At 36.5% G+C, this 26351-nt stretch overlaps 1 protein-coding gene across 1 annotated transcript in view; it reads left to right on the top strand.

The window, feature by feature from the left end:
* plxna3 (plexin A3) overlaps window positions 1–16521 on the top strand; it is a 112935-nt gene extending 96414 nt beyond the window's left edge. The window contains exons 31-38 of the mRNA XM_061889482.1: window positions 863–966; window positions 1034–1130; window positions 3811–3888; window positions 7949–8061; window positions 11307–11476; window positions 11552–11764; window positions 15087–15237; window positions 15299–16521. Of these exons, the coding sequence (XP_061745466.1) occupies window positions 863–966; window positions 1034–1130; window positions 3811–3888; window positions 7949–8061; window positions 11307–11476; window positions 11552–11764; window positions 15087–15237; window positions 15299–15391 (1019 nt within the window). The 3' untranslated portion in view covers window positions 15392–16521. The remainder of the gene's footprint in view (window positions 1–862; window positions 967–1033; window positions 1131–3810; window positions 3889–7948; window positions 8062–11306; window positions 11477–11551; window positions 11765–15086; window positions 15238–15298) is intronic.
* The last annotated feature ends 9830 nt before the right edge of the window (window positions 16522–26351 follow it).

The following is a 26351-nucleotide window of genomic DNA, read 5'->3' as shown; positions in this document are numbered from 1 at the left end:
TGCGTGTGTACGCTCTTATTTTGAAACTCGCTAGTCAAGACAGAGACTTGCCTAAAACAGGAAGAAAAACGGGAAGGAGAAATTACTTTTGTCTTCAGATTGAAGCACGGAATGACGTCCTTGTCTATGATGCAGTTAACATTCCCTGTGTGTGTTGTGTTTGAATGTGAGTATGCTCTTATTTTGAAACTTGCAAGTTAAGACAGAGACTTGCCTTAAACAGGAACAAGAAAAACAGGAGGAAGAATCTTGTCTTGTCTTTGGATCGAAGCACAAACTGACATCCTTGTCTATCATTGTTATCATTCACCAATGTGTGTGTGTACACGCTCTTACTTTGAAACTCGCAAGTCAAGACAGACTCTCCAAAACAGGAAGGAGAAGTTTGTCTTGTCTTTGGATTGAAGCACAGAATGACAGCCTTGTCTATGACACTTAACATTCCCCGTCCGTGCGTGTGTGAGTACGCTCTTATTTGGAAACTTGCAAGTTAAGACAGAGACTCGCCTCAAACAGGAACATTAAAAACAGGAAGGAGAACTTTGTCCATCCATCTATCCATTTTTTACCACTTGTCCCTTGTCTTGTCTTTGAGTTGATGCACAAAATGACGTCCTTGCCTAAGATGCTGTTATTATTCACCAACATGTGTGTACGCTCTTATTTTGAAACTTGCAAGTCAAGACAGAGACTTGTCTATCCATTTCCCATCAATTTTTCGACCGCTTGTCCCGTTCATCTAAAACAAGAAAAACGGGAAGTATATTTTTTTCTTGTCTCCAGATTGAAGCACAGAATGACATCCTTGTCTACGATGCTGTTAACATTCACCGTGTGTGTGTGTGTGTGTGTGCGCGTTCAGAGTGGCGTCAAGGCCGACTGACTCGGATCATCCTGCAGGATGAGGACGTGACCACCAAGATCGAGAGCGATTGGAAGAGGCTCAACACTCTGGCTCACTATCAGGTACTTCCTGTCATGTGACCCTCGTGACGTGGGCGCGGGTGATGAACTTGTTGCCGTGTGTTGCTAGGTAACAGACGGCTCCCTGGTGGCGCTGGTCCAGAAGCAGGTTTCTGCTTACAACATCGCCAACAGCTTCACGTTTACCAGATCACTCAGCAGATACGGTACACACACACACACACACACACGCACACGTTTTTGTATTGGTGACCTTCTTGAGACCTCCGAAAAAAGCCTACCTCTGTAGGACCACCCTTTCTAGATATATAAAGATTTGTATTTACAACATTAATACTATATACAGTGGGGCAAAAAAGCATTTGGTCAGACACGATTGTGCAAGTTCTCCCACTTAAAATGATGACAGAGGTCTGTAATTTTCATCATAGGTACACTTCAACTGTGAGAGACGGAATGTGAAAAAAAAATCCAGGAACTCCCATTGTATGAATTTTAAATAATTTATTTGTAAATTATGGTGGAAAATAAGTATTTGGTCAACCATTCAAAGCTCTCACTGATGGAAGGAGGTTTTGGCACAAAATCTCACGATACATGGCCCCATTCATTATTTTCTTAACACGGATCAATCGTCCTGTCCCCTTAGCAGAAAAACAGCCCCAAATCATGATGTTTCCACCCCCATGCTTCACAGTAGGTATGGTGTTCTTGGGATGCAACTCAGTATTCTTCTTCCTCCAAACACGACGAGTTGAGTTTATACCAAAATGGATACATGGATGATACAGCAGAGGATTGGGAGAATGTCATGTGGTCAGATGAAACCAAAATAGAACTTTTTGTATTAACTCAACTTGTCGTGTTTGGAGGAAGAAAAATACTGAGTTGCATCCCAAGAACACCATACTTACTGTGAATCATGGGGGTGGAAACATCATGCTTTGGGGCTGTTTTTATGCTAAGGGGACAAGACAATTGATCCGTGTTAAGGAAAGAATGAATGGGGCCATGAATCGTGAGATTTTGTGCCAAAACCTCCTTCCATCAGTGAGAGCTTTGAATGGTTGACCAAATACTTATTTTCCACCATAATTTACAAATAAATTATTTAAAATTCATACAATGGCAGTTCCTGGATTTTTTTTTCACATTCCGTCTCTCACAGTTGAAGTGTACCTATGATGAAAATTACAGACCTCTGTCATCATTTTAAGTGGGAGAACTTGCACAATCGGTGGCTGACTAAATACTTTTTGCCCCACTGTACATAGTATGCAAATATAAAAAAGGTAAGCTTTTAGTTCATTTGTATTTGTTTGTTTGTAATTGTTTTTATTCTTCATTATTTACTTCTTTAATACAGTATGTCTCTATATCAGGGATCCTAAAATGTTGAAAGAGCCAGATTGGACAGAAAATACAAAAATAAATCCGTCTCGAGCCGCAAAAAATTAAAAGCCATACTACATACAGATAGTGTTTCATGAGATATAAATTGAATTATGAGGACTTAAAGGAAACTAAATGAGCTCAAATATAGCTACAAATGAGGCATAATGATGCAATATGTACATACAGCAAGTCTAAATAGCATGTTAGCATCGATTAGCTTACAGTCATGCAGTGACCAAATATGTCTGATTAGCACTCCACATAAGTCAATAACATCAACAAAACTCACCTTTGTGCATTAATGCACAACGTTAAAAGTTTGGTGGACAAAATGAAACAGAAAAAGAAGTGGCATAAAACCAGTCTTAGAAAGTCGGAGGAAGTCATACATGTAAACAAACTGCGGTGAGTTCAAGGACCGCCAAAATTAGTAGGACAAAACAGTGCTCTCCAAATACTAGAATCAGTGAACCTTGTTTAATATAATCACTGTGTTTTATAACAATTAGGAAGGTTTGTGTCATTTTTGTCGTCCTCCATAAACCATATCAAAACAATAAATGTTTTTTTTCCCCTCATCTTTTTCCATTTTTTATATTTTTTTGAAAAAGCTCCAGAGAGCCACTAGGGCGGCGCTAAAGAGCCGCATGCCGCTCCAGAGCCGCGGGTTGCCGACCCCTGCTCTATATACATATTTATTTTATTAATTCTATTAATTTTGGCCAAAGGGGGCGCATTTCAATTTCTTACACACACTTGTCAATACATATGTTGGCCAGAGGGGGACCACTTCAAATGTTTATAAACATTTGTTATTTCTTATGTTGACCAGAGGGGGAGCACTTTTAAAACCGACACACAGTCAATTTGAAAAATCCCTGCTTTTTGGGACCACCCTGATTTTAAAAGATTTCACCAGCAGGGGTGCGAATGAGATCTTTATTTTTTGTTTTTTGTAATGTGTTTAAGGCCGATGACAAACGAGTCACGGACCACAGATGGCCCCTGTGCCACACTTTGGGCAACCCAACTGTAGAAGCTAACTGTTAATGGCCACTATAGTCTTAGTAGCATAGGGTATTTGTTCATCCTATGGTCACATAAAGGACGCGTGTTGTCTTACATCAGCACTGGAAGTTGTAAAATCAGCTGTTTAGCTGGCGTTTTTTTGGGGGGGGGATGAATAGGGAAGTCCTTTTTTAGCTGCTGTTTTGTTTTGTTATATATTGCTGACTTTGCACCTGTCAATGTTTACATTTTTGTATGCACACTAAACCAACAAAAAATCCTGACTTTGGAGCAATGTTCACCGACTCTAGTATTTGGCTCTCTATTAGATGCAATGTTTTTCCGTATTGGGACATTGATTTCGGTCCTAACTTGTTCGCCGGTCCTCGTATGGAAGGTACATTTCCTTTTTGGTGTCTCAAGAAGGGTAGGAATAAACGAACACACACGTATGTAAGTAACATTGTGTTTGTGCGTGTGCAGAGTCGCTACTACGCACGTCCAGTAGTCCTGACAGTCTGAGGTCCAGAGCGCCCATGATCACTCCGGACCAGGAAACAGGTATTTTGCTAAAGTGTTTGTGTACCTTCAGGTTCAGTCCCTGCTTTCTATTCTGCCCAGGAATCCAACACGCGTCGTCCGGATGAGAGACGAGCGTGCTAACTACCGAGCTAAAAGCCTGAGCTATCAACTCAAAAGCACCGACCGAATCCCGCCGGTTCACGTAGAATCCAAGGGTACCTGGGTTAGACGTGACATCACGTCCAGTCGTAGTGATGTGTGGATCCATACTGAAATATCGATACCGCCAATACCAGATCTTTACACTCCGATATCGATTTTCAATCAAATGATCAATACTTTTGATACTTTAGTTTAGGCTTGTCCTAACTTTTTACTCCAAGAGCACATATTGACCACAGATCAATGTATGCGGGGCCATATTGATATTTTATTTAAAAAAAATGCTTAAAAGTGACAGGTGACTAAGTATATTATCATTAATTATTAGTTACAATATTTCAGCTTTTTCTCATTACATACGTGTTTTTTTTCTCTTTTTTTTTTTTTTACTGTTTTTTCCTCCATGTAAGAATAGAATACATGGAATACGTACATGACGGTGTAGCTTCATAACCTCTTGTATCAAAATTCTGCCTGACAATATTAATGTTCAGTTACGCATTAAACAGTTTTTGATATGCTTTTTGTACTTTTCCAAATTAATGCATAAGTTAGTATTTTATTTTTCATTTAATTTTCTTACTACACTTTGTTTATATTTTAAGTATATTTTATTTTTACTTTAAAAGCTTCTGATCTTTTTCTAAATAATTCATAAGTTAGTATTATTTATTTTTTAAATAAACCTAACTTTGTTGTGTTTTAATTATATTTATTTTTAGAGCGTCTGATATTTTTCTAATTATTGCATAAATTAGTTTTTTTTTTATATTTTGATTGACTAACTAAACTTTGTTTATATTTTAGTATATTTTATTTTTACTTTGAGCCCGTCTGATATTTTTTTGTAATTAATTCAAAAGTTATTGTTTTATTTTTTAATTAACTAACTAAACTTATTTTATTTTTTAGGTATCTTTTATTTTTACTTTAAAATATTGATATTTTTCCAATTAATTCATAAGTTGGTATTATTTAATTTTTTAATTAAAAGTATATTTTAATTTTACTTTAAAAGCTTCTGATATTTTTTTAATTAATTCATAAGTTAGTATTATTTTATTTTTTAATTGACTAACTAAACTTTGTTTATATTTTAAGTATATTTTATTGTTTGTTTTGAGAACGTCTATTTTTCTATCTAATTCCTAAATTCGTATTATTAGATTTTTTTATGAACTAACTAAACTGTTTATATTTTAAGTACATTTTTATTTTTTATTTTGAGAGCTACTTATATTTTTTTCAATTAATTCATAAGTCAGTATTTTATTATAATTAACTCACTAAACTTAGTTTATTTTTTAATTATATTTTATTTTTACTCAAAAGCTTCTAATATTTTTCTAATTAATTCATAAGTTAATATTTTATTTTTTAATTCACTAACTGAACTTGGTTTATATTTTAAGTACTTTATTTTTACTTTGAGAGCTTCTGATATTTTTTTATAATTATTTCATAAGTTAGTATTCTTTTATTTTTTATCAACTAACTAAACTTTGTTTATATTTTAAGTATATTTAATTTTTATATTGAGAGCTTCTGAGATGTTTTTAATTAATTGATAAGTTAGTATTTTATTTTTTCATTGACTAAACGTTGTTTATATTTTAAGTACATTTTATTTTTACTTTGAGAGCTTCTGATATTTTTTTGTTTAATTCACAAGGTAGTATTTTATTTTTTAATTAGCTAAACTTAGTTTATTTTTTAAGTATATTTATTTTTTACCTTAAAAACTCCTGATATGTTTCTAATTCATAAGTGAATAACATTTATTGTTTTAATTAACTAACTGTGTAAACTTTGTTTATATTTTAAGTTTGGTTTTTTGAAAGCTTTAAATATTTTTGATCAGGGGTGTCTAAGGCCGCATACTGAAAAGTTAAATATGGTGGGGGCATTTTGATATTTTTTTATTGTCTAAAAAATGCTAAAAACAGATTTTATCTATATTTAAAGACAAAAGTTTGTGTTACAGATGACTTAGTATAATATTAATAATTATTAGTTTAAAATCTTCAGCCTTTTCTCATTACATTCCAAGTTTTGCTCTATTTTTTTACATTTTACTGTTGTTGTTTTTTTACATGCATATGTTATTTGAAAACGCACAACTTTTTTAATTTTAGCAGTTTAGCTGACAAATTAGGTATATTTGCACAAAGTATTTGTATCTGATCAGTATCTTCGATACCAGCCTGAATTTTATTTTGTATGGGATCAGAAAAAAAATCTGCAATATGGCATATCCCTTCTAGCAATAATCGGTATTGTTGCTAACCGCAGTGAAACTCCCGCGGGCAAGCATTATCGTTTTAAATTCAAATGATGGAAATGATGACAACTGCACTTTGATAAACTCATGAAATGACTGGTGTTAGCATACTAGCTTAAAATGCTAACATGAAAACAAGACACATTAACGTCTTTCACCCATTAAGAAAGGAGATGTTCTGTCCTGGCACAGAAGGATCGATCCAACGAATACAAAGACAAGTGTTTTACGGTGTGTTCAAGGTCCGCTGAAAGGAGTAGGACAATGAAAAAGTAGGCTGCCTACCAGAAAATATTAAATAATAAATTTTTTTTGCAAAACTCCTTTCATTTAAATAAATTTTAAGTGCTCAAGTACAAACCAATATTTAAAACAAAAGTTTGCCATTCAAACTAAGACACTATCAGTGAAGCAGGAGGACTACAAAATGAGCAAAATAGTGCATTTTCTAAAAGTGTGTATTCATTTCAGTTATTTAAAAATCGAAAGACTTCAGGGTGTGTTTATGTACTTTTTGAGCACATTCTACATACTTTATTACATTTTGGTCACAATAACCGTGATATAAAATGTTCATATCAATACATCTCTAACTCTAACACTCCAGCAGCACTGAGAGCCGACTTCGCCAAACTGCCCATAGCTAGGTAATGTTGCGATTTCAATGCTAATAAAGCTATTCATTCATAAATGTAACAATAAAACAAGATATAACAACTGGACATAAGTTATCATAATTAGCTAATTTTTAAATGTTCCAATAAAAAACACGATTTTATCAGTAAAAACAATTACCATATTTCCCACAGAGAACACCAGTCAATATTAGAAAAAAAAAGAATGCCATTGTAAGTTAATATTACTATCACAGAAATTCATAAACGTGTTAGCATATTAGCTAAAGCTAATTTGATTACATTACGACAACACGTACAATTATGCATGAAAACACTCCTCCAGACATCACACATGGGACCGTTTAGTGTGTAAGAATAGTTGTAGTTATATTGTAAAACTTACAAACGTTGCTTGTAGTAATGAATGAAGAATTTGTGCGAGTAGTAACGCTATGGACGGCTAGAAGACTGAACAGCACTTCTGCGTCCGGTTAAAATCACCAATTGGAAGGACACTGGGCTGCAGTGAGCGAACCCATCCAAAAGAGGGCAGCATAGCACAAACGTGCTTGGTTTCTTTGAACTATTTGCATTATGGCTGTCAGCTAAGAAAAATCCATGAATTGGCCACACATTTAATATGCCGCAGGGTACAAAGCGTAGGCTTATAGTCCGGAATTTATAGTAACACACACAAAAGGTTGTGAGTTCAAACCCCAGCCGAGTTATACCAAAGACTATAAAATTGGGACCCATTACCTCCCTCCTTGGCACTCAGCATCAAGGGTTGCAATTGGGAATTAAATTACCAAAAATTATTTCTGGGCACGGCCACCGCTGCTGCTCACTGCTCCCCTCACCTCCCAGGGGGTGAACAAGGGTGATGGGTCAAATGCAGAGAACAATTTCGCCACACCTAGCGTGTGTGTGACTATCATTGGTACTTTAACTTTAAAAGGACCAAAAACTGTTACTGTTGAGTATCGGTATCGAATCCCAGGTCGGAGAATGGGCTGAAATGTGACTTTGCGTGTTTCAGGAACCAAACTGTGGCACCTGGTCAAGAACCACGAGCACAGCGACCAGCGCGAAGGAGACCGAGGCAGCAAGATGGTGTCTGAGATCTACCTGACACGCCTGCTGGCCACCAAGGTCTCTCTCTCGCACACACACACACACACACACGTACGCACACATGCACGCACACACACAGAGACCTGAGAAAAATGCCTACCAATTTAGGACCACCCTTTCTAGATATATGAAGATTTGTATTTACAACATTAATAGTTATGGGCCTGCTGCAATGCCAGGGCCCATTCACTGGGCGCACACACACACACACATATATACACACACACATATACACACACTCACACTGTTGTATTTGTTACCTTCTTGAGGCCTCCGAAAAATGCCTACCAATTTAGGATATTTAGGACCACCCTTTCTAGATATATGAAGATTTGTATTTACAACATTAATAATTATGGGCCTGCTGCAATGCCAGGGCCCGTTCACTGGGCAAACATTTTGCTTTGTTGTTTAATTCCGCATCCATACACCTTACAGTCATGTAAATGGATATTTCAAACATGCTAACTGTATGCATGTTTCCATTAGCATGCTAACATGCTAAAAAAAAGTGCTAGCTTTTTTTGATAATTTTGCAACCGTTTCCCCTAGAGTCATATAACTTGGTATGTGACACCTGTTAACGGCTAGCATGCTGTTTGCATGTAAGCATAGTTACATTAACATGCTAACTTTTTTGCTAACTTTATGTTTTTTTTGTCTAACGAGACAGCTATACACCTTACAGCAGGGTTCACCAACGCGGTGCCCGCGGGCACCAGGTAGCCCGTAAGGACCACTGGCCTGTTCTAAAAAAATAGCTCAAATAGCAGCACTTACCAGTGAGCTGCCTCTATTTTTTAAATTGTGTTTATTTACTAGCAAGCTGGTCTCGCTTTGCTCGACATTTTTAATTCTAAGAGAGACAAAACTCAAATAGAATTTGAAAATTCAAGAAAATATTTGAAAGACTTGGTCTTCACTTGTTTAAATAAATTCATTTATTTTTTTATTTTGCTTCTTGTAACTTTCAGAAAGACAATTTTAGAGAAAAATTACAACCTTAAAAATAATTTTAGGATTTTAAAACACATATACCTTTTTTCCTTTGAAATTCCTTCCTCTTCTTTCCTGACAATTTAAATCAATGTTCAAGTAAATTAATTTTTTTATTGTAAAGAATAATAAAGAAATTTTAATTTAATTCTTCATTTTAGCTTCTGTTTTCTCAACGAATAATATTTGTGAAATATTTCTTCAAACTTATTATGATTAAAATAAAAATATCTAGAAAATCTTTAGAATCAAATTTAAATCTTATTTCAAAGTCTTTTGAATTTCTTTTAAAATTGTTATAGCTTGGTCCAATTTGTTATATATTCTAACAAAGTGCGGATTGGATTTTAACCTATTTAAAACATGTCATCAAAAATCTAAAATTAATCTTAATCAGGAAACATTACTAATGATGTTCCATAAATTATATTTTTAATTTTTTCAAAAAGATTCGAATTTGCTAGTTTTTTCTTCTTTTTTTCGGTTGAATTTTGAATTTTAAAGAGTCAAAATTGAAGATAAACAATGTTTCAAAATGTATTTATATTTTTTTCCTGTTTTCTCCTCTTTTAAACCGTTCAATTAAGTGTTTTTTTCATCATTTATTCTCTCCAAAAAACCTTCCGGAAAAGGAAAAAAAATGTACAACGGAATGACAGACAGAAATACCCATTTTTTATATACATATATATAGATTTATTTATTTAGGGTAAATTGAGCAAATTGGCTATTTCTGGCAATTTAAGTGTGTATCAAACTGGTAGCCCTTCGCATTAATCAGTACCCAAGAAGTAGCTCTTAGTTTCAAAAAGGTTGGTGACCCCTGCCTTACAGTCACATAACTTGGTATGTGAAAATTGCTAACTGATAGCATGCTAAAGTTAGCTTGCTAGCATGCTAAAATTAACATGCCAACTTTTTGAGCTAGTTTTGCAACCGTTTACCCCAGAGTCATATAATTTGGTACATGAGACGTGTTAACTGTTAGCATGCAAACGATAGCTTGCTAGCAAGCTATTGTTAGCATGCAAACAATAGCTTGCTAGCAAACTAACTTAAGCATGCTAACTTTTTCATCTAATTTTACCCTTTTTTTTCTATTTCTGCAGCCATACACCTTTGAGTCATATAACTCGGTATATGAAACAGGCTGACTGTTATCATGCTATCGTTAGCACAGCATTTTTATGTAAACATGGCAGAGGTGTTAGTGCGTCTGCCTCACAATACAAAGGTCCTGAGTTCAATCCCGGGCTCGTGATCCTTATGTGTGGAGTTTGCATGTTCTCCCCGTGACTGCGTGGGTTCCCCCTGGGTACTCCGGCTTCCTCCCACCTCCAAAGACATGCACCTGGGGATAGGTTGATTGGTAACACTAAATTGGCCCTAGTTTGTTAATGTGAGTGTGAATGTTGTCTATCTGTGTTGGCCTTGTGATGAGGTGGCGACTTGTCCAGGGTGTACAGTGCCTTCCGCCCGATTGTAGCTGAGATAGGCTCCAGCGCCCCCCGTAACCCCGAAAGGAATAAGCAGTAGAAAATGGATGGATGCTGTTTTAGGCTAGCTCTGTGGCTCATTTTGTACAGTTACACCTAAAACTCGCAGATTTAGACAATCGGCACCATCATATAAGTACAGCGGCTTCCGATGACCCCCGGCCAGAGGTCCAGGGCACAGATAGCAGGCCCATCAAAATTTCCACGGGAATTTTCTAGTATATTTTCTAGTATATACATACTATGCAAATTTACTATTTTTTTGAGGAGGTGGGGATTTTTTGGTTTGTAAATTATTTTTAATCTTCATTATTTACTTCAGTTTTCTACAGTATGTCTCTATAAACATTTATTTCATTTATTTTTTTAATTAATTTTGGCCAAAGGGGGCACATTTCAATTTCTTACACCCACTTGTTATTTCATATGTTGACCAGAGGGGGAGCGCTTCAAATTTTTACACACACTTGTTATTTCATATGTTGACCAAAAGAGGAGCACTCTTAAAAGCAACACACAGTCAATTTGAAAAATCCCACCTTTTTGGGACCACCCTCATTTTTATAAATTTCACTACCAGGTGTGCAAATGAGACATTCTCTATTAGCTGCAATGGTTTCCCGTATTGGACCATGATTTATGTCCTAGCTTGTTCACACCTCCTCATATGGAAGCTACTTTTCCTTGTTGGTGTCTCAAGAAGGGTAGATATACAAAAACCCACACACATTCACGTAATTGGGACTGACATTTAGCTCCTCCCACCAACAGGGGACGCTGCAGAAGTTTGTGGACGACCTCTTCGAGACCGTCTTCAGCACGGCCCACCGCGGCTCCGCTCTCCCCTTGGCCATAAAGTACATGTTTGACTTCCTGGATGAGCAGGCCGACAAACGGCAGATCAGCGACCCGGACGTGCGGCACACCTGGAAGAGCAACTGGTACCAATCTACACACACGCACGCACGCCGGCCTGCGTTCGAGGCTCTCAACGTGTTTCCTGTCCGCATGTTCAGCCTTCCTCTCAGGTTCTGGGTCAACGTCATCAAGAACCCGCAGTTCGTGTTCGACATCCACAAGAGTAGCATCACGGACGCCTGCCTGTCGGTCGTCGCTCAGACCTTCATGGACTCCTGCTCCACGTCCGAACACCGACTTGGGAAAGACTCGCCGTCCAACAAGTTGCTCTACGCTAAAGACATCCCCAACTACAAGAGCTGGGTGGAGAGGTAGCCATCTTGCTAACTTGCTAATATAGCCTAAAAAGCAAATTTAAGAACAAGCAATATTGTAAATATGGGACAAGCGGTAGAAAATGGATGGATGGATGGACTTAATAAGCATATTTTGGAAACTACCGTATTTCCTTGAATTACCGCCGGGGCGCTTATTAATTTAAAACCTCTTCTCACTCCGGCGCTTACAAAAGGTATGCGGTAAAAGTAAGCATGCGCTAATTATTTTAAAACCTCTTCTCACTCCGGCACTTACCAAAGGCATGCAGTAAAAATTTTAGTGTGATGTAAGCTTGGACCTTAAATCCTACCGAATAGCTCTTAATCTTCTTCCCTTTATGCGATTTCAAATTACCGGTATTGAAATCAGCCTCCTCCATTTTGAAAATGATGACAGGGGAAGTGTCACTCGTGACGTCACGACTTTGACCCGGCGGTAATACTAAGCATGCGCTAATTATTTTGGGAAGCGAGTTTGACCCGGCAGTAATTCAAGGCAGGCGCATACTATATGCCCTGTGGCAATTCAAGGAAATACGGTATAGTGTAGCTAATATGCTAATTAGCCAACATAGCCAAGTGGCAAATTTTAGGAACTAGTAGAAGTAGCTAATATGCTATGCTAACTTGCTAATATAGCTGAAAAAGTTTCTTTAAGCACCTACAGTGGTTGCTAATATGCTAACTATCAACCATAGCCAAGGTGGCAAATTTTAGGAACTCTGAGAAGTATCTAATATCCTAACAAAATTGTAACAACTGTGGAGAAGTAGCTAATATGCTAACTTTCTAATACATCCGAAAAAGTGTCTTTAAGAACCTACAAGGGTAGCTACCATGCTAACCAGCCAACATAGTCTAGTGGAAAATTGTAACAACTGTGGAGAATGAGCCAATATGCTAACTTGTAAATATGACCTAAAAAGCATATTTTAGAACCTACAGTGGCGCTAATATGCTAACTAGCCAACATAGCCTTGTGGCATTTTTTTTGGAACTAGGTGAAGTAGCTATTATGCTAACCAGCCAACAGCCAAGGGGCAAATTTTAGGAACTCGGAGAAGTAGCCAATATGCTAACAATTGTAACAACTGGGGAGAAATAGCCAATATGCTAACTTGTAAATATGACCTAATAAGCATATTTGAGAACCTACAGTGGTGCTAATATTCTAACAAGCCAACATAGCCTTATGACAAATTTAGGAATTCTGATAAGTAACCAATATGTTAACTTTCTAAAATATCCGAAAAAGTATCTTTATGAACCTCCAGGGGTAGCTACCATGCTAACTAGCCAACGTAGCCTAGTGGAAAACGATAAGAACTGGGGAGAATGAGCCAATCTGCTAACTCGTAAACATGACCTAATAAGCATCTTTGAGAACCAACAGTGCCGCTAATATGCTAACAAGCCAACATAGCTTTGTGGCAAATTTTAGGAACTCGGAGAAGTAGCTAATATGCTAACTTTCTAATATATCCAAAAAAGTATCTTTAAGAACCTTCAGGGGTAGCTACCATGCTAACCAGCCGACATAGCCTAGTGGAAAACTGTAAAAACTGGGGAGAAATACCCAATATGCTAACATGTAAATATGACCTATTAAGCATCTTTGAGAATCTATAGTGTAGCTAATATGCTAACTAGCCAACATAGCCAAGTGGCAAATTTTAGGAACTAGGAGAAGTATCTAATATACTAACTTTCTAATATATCCGAAAAAGTATCTTCAAAGAACCTACAGGGGAAGCTACCATGCTAACCAGCCAACATAGCCTGCTGTAAAACTGTAAGAACTGGGGAGAATGAGCAAATATGCTAACTTGTAAATATGACCTGATAAGCATATTTCAGAACCTACAGTGGCACTAATATGCTAACTAGCCTACATAGCCTTGGGGCAAATTTTAGAAACTCTGAGAAGTAGCTAATATGCTAACTTTCTAATAAACCTGAAAAAGTATCTTTAAGATCCTACAGGGGTAGCTACCATGCTAACCAGCCAACATAGCCTAGTAGTAAACTATAAGAATTGGGGAGAATGAGCCAGTATGCTAACTTGTAAATATGACCTAATAAGCATCTTTGAGAACCTACAGTGTAGCTAATATGCTAACAAGCCAACATAGCCTTGTGGCTAATTTTGGGAATTCGGAAAAGTAGCTAATATGCTAACTTTGTAATCTATCCGAAAAAATATCTTTAAGATCCTACAGGGGTAGCTAATATGCTAACCGGCCAACATAGCCTAGTGGAAAACTGTAAGAACTGGGGAGAAATACCCAATATGCTAACTTGTAAATATGACCTATTAAGCATCTTTGAGAACCTACAGTGTAGCTAATATGTTAACTAGCCAACATAGCCAAGTCGCAAATTTTAGGAACTAGGAGAAGTATCTAATATACTAACTTTCTAATATATCCGAAATAGTATCTTCAAAGAACCTACAGGGGAAGCTACCATGTTAACAAGCCAACATAGCCTACTGGAAAACGGTAAGAACTAGGGAGAATGAGCCAATATGCTAACTTGTAAATATGATAAATAAATGGGTTGTACTTCTATAGCGCTTTTCTACCTTCAAGGTACTCAAAGCGCTTTGACACTACTTCCACATTTACCCATTCACACACACATTCACACACTGATGGAGGGAGCTGCCATGCAAGGCGCCAACCAGCACCCATCAGGAGCAAGGGTGAAGTGTCTTGCTCAGGACACAACGGACGTGACGAAGTTGGTACTAGGTGGGATTTGAACCAAGGACCCTCGGGTTGCGCACGGCCACTCTCCCACTGCGACCTAATAAGCATATTTGAGAACCTTCAGTGGCACTTATATGCTAACAAGCCTACATAGCCTTGTGGCAAATTTTAGGAACTAGGAAAAGTAGCAAGTATGCTAACTTGCTAATATAGCTGAAAAAGTATCTTTGAGCACCTACAGTGGTAGCTAATATGCTAAGTAGCCAACATAGCCAAGGAGGCAAATTTTAGGAACTCAGAGAAATAGCTTATATCCTAAAAACAATTGTAACAACTGGGGAGAAGTAGCTAATGTGCTAACTTTCTAATACATCCGTAAAATTATCTTTAGAAACCTACAGGTGTGTGTGTATATATATATATGTATATATATATATATATATATATATATATATATATATATATATATATATATATATACAAATAAAAGAAATACTTGAATTTCAGTGAATTATAGCTATAGATATAACCCCTTGCCCCCACTCCCCTGAGGTAGCGAGCATGCTAAATGTGTGTGTGTGTGTGTGTGTGTCTGTGTCGGGCAGGTACTACAGAGACATCGCCAAAATGCCAAGCATCAGCGACCAAGACATGGACGCCTACCTGGTGGAGCAGTCGCGTCTGCACGGCAGCGAGTTCAACACACTGAGCGCGCTCAGCGAGCTTTACTTCTACATCAACAAGTACAAAGAGGAGGTGAGTTCCTTCCCGACCAGCAGGGGGGCGCCAAGTCACCGTCATGTGTGTGTGTGTGCAGGTGGTGACGGCCCTGGATCGCGACGCCTACTGTCGCAAACACAAACTGCGGCACAAACTGGAACAAGCCATCAACTTGATGTCGGGAAGCTGAGGAGACCTGCCCTTTAGGGGGGCGGGGCCTATTTTTTTTTTTTATATTTACTAGAACCGCACCAATCAATCAGTCGACGTGTTATTTATTCGCCAATCCATCACGGAGCCACTCGGGCGCTGGGCTGGCACCCAATCGCCCGGTCTTGGGCCGGGTGGGGGCGGGGCATCAGCCAACATGTAAATAAGCACCAGGCAGGAAGTGACCAATGGACACCTGCTGATTGTGTCCATAACCCCGCCCCTTTTACGTAGCTCCGCCCCCGATTGTCAAGAAGGACTTGTACGCCTTTAACTGCCCCCCCGCCCCCTTCCTGAACATTCCACCACCATGATGTGAATACTGTGCCCAGCGACCAGTGCCATGGATAGACCGGGACCAGCAGAACCGGACCGGACTTGGACCAAAGCCCAGATCGAAGAAAAAAAAAAAAAAAAGGAAAAAACGTTTACACGAGTGGAAGAAGATTCTGATTGGTTCTTGGACAGGAAGGAAGGAAAGCCACTACTGGACCAACACCACTGTGTGTGTGTGTGTGTGTGTGTGTGTGTGTGTGTGTGTGTGTGTGTGTGTGGCTGGGAGGAAAAAGCAGACTGAAGATGTGTGTGTGTGTGTCAGGTGTAATTAGTGAAATGATAAAAGCGACACACATCTAACACGTATTTATTGAGGATTTTTGCTTTAATTTAAATGATTGTCTGGGCTTTATTTATTGTGGGTGCCAACCAGCCAGTGTTTGACCTTTGACACTTGATCCACGTCCCGTGGGAAGGGCGGAGCCGACGAGGGGATTGGACATGAGCCACAAAGTGGGCGGGTTAGGCCGCGTTCAAGCCCCTCCCCTCCCCCCCGCAAGCTTGTTGTGACTGTCGTCATAGCAGCAGCCAATCGGGCGAAACGGAGTACGTTGCGGCTCCGCCTCCTTTTGGCGAGAAGACGTTGAGGTCGCCGCCGTTTGTCCACGACGTCGGCAGAAAAGGACGAAAACGTGTTTGACTTTGAAGTGTAACCATGACGACTGTGTCCACGTAATAGCCTGTGTCCTTATTTTTTTTTTTTTATTATTTTTTTTTTTACATGGCCTTTGTTTGTACGCCGTGACGTCATCACTAAAGTGTTTAATAACCACGCCTCTTTTGTCCCCCAGCATCAAAGTGGGTGTGAGGGCGCCGGACAAACAGGAAGTGGCTTCTGCACGCTTTCTCTAGGGCAGGGGTGTCCAAACTTTGTACTCTGAGGGCCGCACACTGAAAAGTTATACACACAGGGGACAGTTAGATATTTTTCTTTTTCTTTTATTATTTTTAATCAAAGCACGAGGGGGACATTTTGATATTTTTCATTTTATTTTCTTTTTTTAATTAAAATCAGGCAGGGGACATTCGATATTTTTTATTTTATTTTATTTATTTTTTTTTTTAATCAGAGCATGCAGGGGACATTTTGATATTTTTCATTTTCTTTTTTTAATAAAATCATATTTTTATTGTCTTTTTAAAATGTATTTATTTTAAATTCAAACATGCGAGAGCCACGTTATTTTTAATTTTCTCAACTTTTTTTAATCAAATAATATTTTTCATTGTTTTGTTTTTTTAAATGTGTTTATTTTAAATCAAAACATGCAGGAGCCATGTTGATATTTTTCATTTATCAAAACCACAGACTGAATGATCTCATTCATAAAAAAATTAAAAACAAGTATTTTTTTTTATTTTTTAATGCAAGTCTTTAGATCGACTTCAGATCTATCTGTGGATATAACATTGTTTGGGGTTTTATGTTTTATTCCATTTTTGTCAAAACTCTTGTTTTTTATTTGAAAAACTGCAATATTTTCCTGCAAAAAAATGTCAAAATGGAATAATTGATGTTAAGTATTTGGAGCCTTAAATAGTTCAATAATTCATGTCATTGTTTATTTTAATTTCTTTATTTTTTTTTTAGCAAGGGCCGTTAGAAATTTATATATATATATATATATATATATATATATATATATATTGTACTTTATTGATTCCTTCAAGGAAAGTTTCTTCAGGAAAAGAAAATTAAAAGTGTATGTGTGTGTGTATATATATATATATATATATATATATATATATATGTGTGTGTATGTATATATATGTGTATGTATATATGTATGTATATATATGTATACATACATATGTATACACACATACATATGTATACATACATACATATGTATGTGTGTATAGATATATATGTATATATGTTTTTATATGTATTTACAAATGTGTGTGTGTATATATATATATAATATATATATGCTTAAATCTCTAAATCCATTTCAGATCTACTGTATGTAATATTTGATGGGAAATAATTGGAGCCTTAAATAGGTCAATATTTCATTTTATCATTCATTTTAATTCATTATTTCTAGAACAATGACCTTAAAAATCCCACTTAAATGATTAGGGATTCAAAAGGGTCCCACTCCTAAAAGTGTCACCAAAAAAAAAAAAAGGATTTGTATTTTTTTTTGTTTACTTTCAACTCTTGAGTGTCTGTCTAGAATAGATCAACTCCCTGTGAGTTTTGTGGGTTTTGCATGTATTTTCTTTGCCCTTTTTGTCCAAGAAAACGTTTTTTATATGGCAAAATATGCAATATTTTCCTCAGAAATATTTCAAAGTGCAATAATTGATGGTAAGTAATTGAAACCCTAAATAGGTCAATGATTCATTACATTGTTTTTGATCGATTTTAATGTTTTGATCAATGAGGTTAAAAAAAAAAAAAAATCACAATACAATTCTTGGCGTTTTGAGTCCCGCTCATAAAAGTGTTAAAAATAAGCCTTTCTTTTCTTTTTCTTTTTTTTTTTACTTTCAATTCTTGAGTGTCTGTCTAGTTCAGGGGTAGGGAACCTATGGCTCTAAAGCCAGATGTGGCTCTTTTGATGACTGCACCTGGCTCTCAAATAAATCTTAGCTGACATTGCTTAACACGATAAGTCATGAATAATTCCGCTGGTAATCACAGTCCTAAAAATAATGTTTAAAGTATAAAACATTCTCATGCATTTTATCCATTCATCCGTTTTCTACCGCACTTTTTCAAGAAGTCGCATTAAGTATTTTATTTATTATTGGTTAGCTTTAGAATATCAATGTTATTAAAAAGAATAAGATACTTATTGTGCTATAAAAATGTTGGTCTTTCTTAAAAATGGACGCATTTAGTTGTATTCAGTGTTTTATTTTTGTTTGTTTTTTTGTCAAAGAAAACTTTCTTTTTTATATGGCAAACACACAAAATATGCGATATTTTCTTTACAAATATTTCAAAGTGGAATATTTGATGGGAAGTCTTTGGAGCCTTGAATTCCTAACATTGATTTTCATTTTTTGATCAATGAGGTAAAAAAAAATAATAATAAATCACTCTAAAATGATTGAGGATCCGACTCATAAAAGTGTTAGAAATAAGTATATTATTTTTTTAACTTTCAACTCTTGAGTGTCTGTCTAGATCAACTAATTCACTCTGAGTTTTGTGGGTTTAGCATGTAATTTTTTGCACTTTTTGTCCAAGAAACTGTTTTTTATATGGCAAAATATGCAATATTTTCCTCAGAAATATTTCAAAGTGCAATAATTGATGGTAAGTAATTGAAACCCAAAATAGGTCAATAATTCATAACATTGATTTTGATATATTTTTATTTTTTGAATGCGTGAGGTTAAAAAAAAAAAAATCATCCATCCGTCCATCCATATTCTACCGCTTATTCCCTTTCGGGGTCGCGGGGGGCGCTGGCGCCTATCTCAGCTACAATCGGGCGGAAGACAGGGTACGCCCTGGACAAGTCGCCACCTCACCGCAGTTATTGGTCACCCAAAACGGGTCCCGCTCATAAAAATGTTAAAAATAAGTCTTACTTTTCTTTTCTTTTTTTAACTTTCAATTCTTGAGTGTCCGTCACTGAGTTTTTTATTCTCCTGTGTTTTATTTTTGTTTGGTTTTTTTGTCCTTCTTGTCAAACAAAACTGTTATTTATATGGCAAACACAAAATATGTGATATTTCCCTCAGAAATGTTTCAAAGTGGAATATTTTGAAGGGAAGTATTTGGAGCCTTGAAATTCATAACATTGATTTTGATAGATTTTTATTTTTTGATCAATGAGGTAAAAAACAAAAAATCACACAAACTCTTAGGGTTCCAGAAGGGTCCCACTGATAAAAGTGTCAAAAAATAAGTCTTACTTTTTTTTAAACTTTCAACTCGAGTGTCTAGATCAGGGGTCACCAACGCGGTGCCCGCAGGCACCAGGTAGCCCGTAAGGACCAGATGAGTCGCCCGCTGGCCTGTTCTAAAAATAGCTCAAATAGCAGCACTTACCAGTGAGCTACCTCTATTTTTCAAATTTTACTCATTTACTAGCAAGCTGGTCTCGCTTTGCTCGACATTTTTGATTCTAAGAGAGACAAAACTCAAATAGAATTTGAAAATCCAAGAAAATATTTTAAAGACTTGGTCTTCACTTGTTTAAATAAATTCATTTATTTTTTTACTTTGCTTCTTATAACTTTCAGAAAGACAATTTTAGAGAAAAAATACAACCTTAAAAATGATTTTAGGATTTTTAAACACATATACCTTTTTATTTTTTAAATTCCTTCCTCTTCTTTCCTGACAATTTAAACCAATGTTCAAGTAAATTATTTTTTTTATTGTAAAGAATAATAAATACATTTTAATTTAATTCCTCATTTTAGCATCTGTTTTTCCGACGAAGAATATTTGTGAATTATTTCCTCAAACTTATTATGATTGAAACTCAAAAAAAATATTCTGGCAAATCTAGAAAATCTGTTGAATCAAATTTAAATCTTATTTCAAAGTCTTTTGAATTTCTTTTAACATTTTTGTTCTGGAAAATCTAGTAAAAATAATGATTTGTCTTTGTTAGAAATATAGCTTGGTCCAATTTGTTATATATTCTAACAAAAATGATTTTAACCTATTTAAAACATGTCATCAAAATTTTAAAATGATCTTAATCAGGAAAAATTACTAGTGATGTTCCATAAATTATTTTTTTAATTTTTTCAAAAAGAGTCGAATTAGCTAGTTTTTCTCTTCATTTTTTTCGGTTGAATTTTGAATTTTAAAGAGTCGAAATTGAAGATAAACTATGTTTGAAAATGTAATTTTCATTTTTTTCGTGTTTTCTCCTCTTTTAAAGCGTTCAATTAAGTGTTTTTGTCATCATTTATTCTCTACAAAAAACTTTCCGTAGGAGAAAAAAAAATGTACGACGGAATGACAGAGAAATACCCATTTTTTAATATATATATATAGATTTATTTATTTAAAGGTAAATTGAGCAAATTGGCTATTTCTGTCAATTTATTTAAGAGTGTATCAAACTGGTAGCCCTTTGCATTAATCAGTACCCAAGAAGTAACTCTTGGTTTCAAAAAGGTTGGTGACCCCTGCTCTAGATCAACTTACTGTGAGGTTTTTTTCCCCATGTTTTATTTTTGTTAGTTTTTTGTCAAAGAAAACTTTCTTTTTTATATGGCAAACACACTACATATGCGATATTTTCCACAGAAATATTTCAAAGTGGAATATTTTGATGGGAAGTCTTTGGAGCCTTGAATTCATAAATTGATTTTGATAGATTTTTATTTTTTGATCAATGCGGTAAAAAAATATATATATTGGGGATCTGACTCATAAAAGTGCTAAAAATAAGACTTACTTTTTCTTTTTTTTTACTTCCAACGCTTAAATCTCTAGATCCACTCTGTTGATTGTAAGTTTTTATTATTTTTTTCATGTTGTTTTTGTGTTTATTGTATGCTCTTTTTGTCCAAAAAACAAAATAATATGACAAACACACAAAACTTGCAATATTTTCCACAAAAAAAATATATTTCAGAGGGAAATGTTTGATGTTCACACCATTGATTTTGATTCATTATTATTTTTTGAGGAGTGAGCGTTTTAAAGAAGGCAGGTTTGTATTTTTTTTTTTTTTGTAATAATATTCGTAGAATGTTTCAGGAGCTGTGAAAAAAAAAGTCGGACAATATTTTGAAAAAATAATGGTGAAAAAATCCACTGATATTATTTTTGCGGCCCGGGGTTAATCTGCCCGGCAACAGCCTGGCCCGTCCGTCCTCTGCATCATTTATGATTGGGTCGCCGCCAGTCACATGAACACTACCGCCATGGTTTATAAATGAAGAAGTTGAATGTGAGTGTGAATGTTGTCTGTCTATCTGTGTTGGCCCTGCGATGAGGTGGCGACTCGTCCAGGGTGTACACCGCCTTCCACCCGATTGTAGCTGAGATAGGCGCCAGCACCCACCCGCCACCCCAAAAGGGAATAAGCAGTAGAAAATGGATGGATGGAAGTCCAAGAAGGCGTCAAGTGAAAGGTCACAAGGTCAACATGTCCTCTGTTTTTGCTAATCGTTTTAACCGTGACATCGCCGCACCGCTTGCCGGCAGGAAGCCCCATTAGCCGGCGAGTGAACTGCCAGGATTGGGGGGGGGCTGCGTGTTGCTGATAACAGCACTCTGGGGGATGGGGGTGCTGGATTGGAAAAGAGGGGGGCCCGTGTTGGAACGAAGCCAAGCAAAACGAAAGTGGAGCAGCAACATGGCCGCCGCTTAACGCCAAACCAAATATGTCCTTAAATCTTCAGCCACGCCTCTCCCTGGCTACCGCTAAACTCTGAAAATAGACAAACTAACAACTAATGTTAATTATTGACCACGCTGGTCTGACGCAAACATGGAAAATGATTAATAGTCTGAATGTGCGACCCCTAGCGACCGTGACGTAACTGCAGGGAGACTGCAGCATAATGGAGTGACTACAGAACAACAGTGACCCCTGCAGGTTTACACTGGTATTGCCCCAGAAGACTACGATTCGTCCACGCATGCGCGATGTCTAAGTTTAGATTTTTAAAAAAATTTTAACTAATATTTGGGAACGCCGTCACTGTTGCCATGGTTTTTATTTTTGTAACCGTTCTTTCAATAATGTCATATGAAAGATTGATTACAAAACAGAACACAAAAATATATTATGTAAAAAAAACGCACAGAAACCCGAACGATGTGCTCAGCTGCCTTAAGGAATCAATACTTTAAGTACTTTATTTACATCAAATACATAATTTTACAATAATGATCATTTAAACGTGTACTTTTTTGTTAGCCAGCAGATAAACATTTAAGGTAACGTTTAGAAAAAATAAATACATGAGTCAGTGGCGCCCCCGTGCGTCATTCATTACAATGACAGAACTTGAAATAAAACTGTGGCATTAAAGGCCTACTGAAACCCACGCAGTCTGATAGTTTATATATCAATGATGAAATATTAACATTGCAACACAACCAGTACGGCCGGTCTAGTTTACTAAATTACAATTTCAAATTTCGTCTTCGAAACGTCGTGTAATGATGACGTGTACGCAAGACGTCACAGGTTTTTAGAAAGTATGAGCGCTGCGCACACACACAGCTAAAAGTCGTCTGCTTTAACGGCATAATTACACAGTATTTTGGACATCTGTGTTGCTGAATCTTTTGCAATTTGTTCAATTAATATTGGAGAAGTCACAGTAGAAAGATGGAGTTGGGAAGCTTTAGCCTTTAGCCACACAAACACACGGTGATTCCTTGTTTAAAATTCCTGGAGGGGAAACTTTACTATGGATCAAGAGAACACGGATCCCGACCACATTTCAACCGGCAGGTTTCGGTGAGAAAATTGTGGTTAAAAAGTCAGTTCTTACCGGAGAAAAGCTGAGCTTGTGCCGTCCATAGCTGCCGTCGACTCTCCTGAGACACTGAGCGTCAACACACCCGTGGAGACACCCTTCCAACTATCAGGTAATATTAAGCTCACTTAAACACTAGCAACACGATAGAAGGATAAGGGATTTCCAAGAATTATTCTAGTAAATGTGTCTTAAATCGGAATCTGTCCCAATGCAATCGCGTTTTTTTTGTTGTTTTTTTCGAGTCCGTCGCTATCAATATCCTCAAACACAAATCTTTCATCCTCGCTCAAATTAATGGGGAAATTGTCGTTTTCTAGTTCCGAATAGCACTTTTTGTTGGAGGCTCCCATTAAAAACAATGTGAATATGTGAGGAGCCATCAACGGGTGACGTCATCGTCTGCGACTTCCGGTACAGGCAAGACTTTTTTATTAGCGACCAAAAGTTGCGAACTTTATCGTGGATGTTCTCTACTAAATCCCTTCAGCAAAAATATGGCAATATCGCGAAATGATCAAGTATGACACATAGAATGGACCTGCTATCCCCGTTTAAATAAGAAAATCTCATTTCATTACTAAATTACAATTTTAAATTTCCCGCGGAGTTTCCTGTTGAAAACGTCGCGGAATGATGACGCGTGTTTGTTACGTTATTGGTTGGAGGGGACATTTTACCTCAGCACCACTTACGGCTAAAAGTCGTCTCTTTTCATCGCATAATTACACAGTAATCTGGACATCTGTGTTGCTGAATCTTTTGCAATTTGTTCAATTAATAATGGAGACTATAAATAGGAATGCTGTTGGTGGAAAGCTGTGGATTGCAGCTGCCTTTAGCACCGAAACACAGCCAGTGTTTCTTTGTTTGTTGTGAAGCTTTAACACAGAGTGGTCAAGCGAACATGTTTCTCTACGTCAACCGGCAAGTTTTTGGATGGGAAAATTGTGATATTAAGGCGGTTCTTACCGGAGTCTTGAGTGGATTATGCGACTTCCTCCTGTAGCTGTCAAAAAGGCAGCTGTGATCTTGGCTCCTCCATTGGCTTCTCTGAGAGACACTGGCGTTCACCGCAGCTCTCAGACTTTCAGGTATGACTTTATAATCTCACTAAAACACTATTAACACAATAAGCAGAGAAGGGATTTTCCAGAATTATCCTAGTAAATGTGTCTAATAACATCTGAATCGCTCACACTGCCGTCACCTGTAGCCGTCGCCTTTTTTTTTTTTTAATGCTTCACTCTAACTTTCCTCATCCACAAATCTTTCATTCTGGCTCAAATTAATGGGGAACTCGTCGTTTTCTCGGTCCGAATTGCACTTGCTGCTGGTGGTTATGATTACAAAACAATGTGAGGATGTGAGGAGCTCTACAACCGGTGACGTCACGCGCACATCGTCTGCTACTTCCGGTACAGGCAAGGCTTTTTTATTAGTGACCAAAAGTTGCGAACTTTATCGTCGATGTTCTCTACTAAATCGTTTCAGCAAAAATATGGCAATATATCGCGAAATGACCAAGTATGACACATACTTGATCATTTTTTGTAGAGAATAAATGATGACAAAAACACTTAATTGAACGGTTTAAAAGAGGAGAAAAAAGGGAAAAAATTAAAATTAAATTTCGAAACATAGTTTATCTTCAATTTCTATTCTTTAAAATTCAACCGAAAAAAATGAAGAGAAAAACTAGCTAGTTCGAATCTTTTTGAAAAAAAAAAAAAAAAATTCTAAGTAATTTTTCCCTATTAAAATTAATTTTAGAATTTTGATGACATGTTTAAATAGGTTGAAATACAATCTGCACTTTGTTAGAACATATAACAAATTGGACCAAGCTATATTTCTAACAAAAACAAATCATTATTTCTTCTAGATTTTCCAGAACAAAAATTTTAAAACAAATTCATAAGACTTTGAAATAAGACTTAAATTACATTCTACAGATTTTCTAGATTTGCCAGAATAATTTTTTTTTAAATTTTAATCATAAGTTTGAAGTAATTGTTCACAAATATTCTTCGTTGAAAAAATAGAAGCTAAAATGAATTAAATTAAAATGTATTTATTATTCTTTACAATAAAAAAAAAAATTACTGGGCGGCATAGCTCGGTTGGTAGAGTGGCCGTGCCAGCGACTTGAGGGTTGAACGTTCGATTCCCGCTTCCGCCATCCTAGTCACTGCCGTTGTGTCCTTGGGCGAGGCACTTTACCCACCTGCTCCCAGTGCCACCCACACTGGTTTAAATGTAACTTAGATATTGGGTTTCACTATGTAAAGCGCTTTGAGTCACTAGAGAAAAGCGCTATATAAATATAATTCACTTCACTTCACTTGAACATTGATTTAAATTGTCAGGAAAGAAGAGGAAGGAATTTAAAAGGTAAAAAGGTATATGTATTTAAACATCCTAAAATCATTTTTAAGGTTGTATTTTTTTTTCAAAAATTGTTTTCTGAAAGTTATAAGAAGCAAAGTAAGAAAATAAATGAATTTATTTAAACAAGTGAAGACCAAGTCGTTAAAATATTTTCTTGGATTTTCAAATTCTATTTGAGTTCTGCCTCTCTTAGAATTAAAAATGTTGAGCAAAGCGAGACCAGCTTGCTAGTAAATAAATACAATTAAAAAAAATAGAGGCAGCTCACTGGTAAGTGCTGCTATTTGAGCTATTTTTAGAACAGACAGTGGGCTACTCATCTGGTCCTTATGGGCTACCTGGTGCCCGCGGGCACAGCGTTGGTGATCCCTGATATAAATAATCATTGATTGATTGATTGATTAAATTACAATTCGCAACAACAAAATGAGAGGGCACAGAAGTACAATAAAGACAATGAAATAATTAAAAAAAATACTTCTTATCGGTAAAGGCATAACAGCTGCAATCGATTTAGAACAGCACACTTGTCAAAATTCGCGCCAATAGCTATGTACGCAGCGCGCATGCGCAAATCTAAAAAGACAATTTTCCTGAAGTCACAATATTAGTACATTCCATATATATAACAGTGTATTTTATTGTACTATCTATGTTTATCATAGTGTGTTTTATTGCAATATCTATGTTTATATTTATATTTACACATATTAGGACGGCGGCGTAATCACGTTCGCGACGATCGCTCTGTTGCCCCGCCCCTTCTAAGGTATGTAACCTATCAAGCG

The sequence above is a fragment of the Nerophis ophidion genome, linkage group LG27 (genome assembly GCF_033978795.1).
Source record: "Nerophis ophidion isolate RoL-2023_Sa linkage group LG27, RoL_Noph_v1.0, whole genome shotgun sequence".
NCBI lineage: Eukaryota > Metazoa > Chordata > Actinopteri > Syngnathiformes > Syngnathidae > Nerophis > Nerophis ophidion.
Note: the sequence above shows the minus strand (reverse complement) of the source record. Positions and strands in the feature narration are given on the sequence as shown.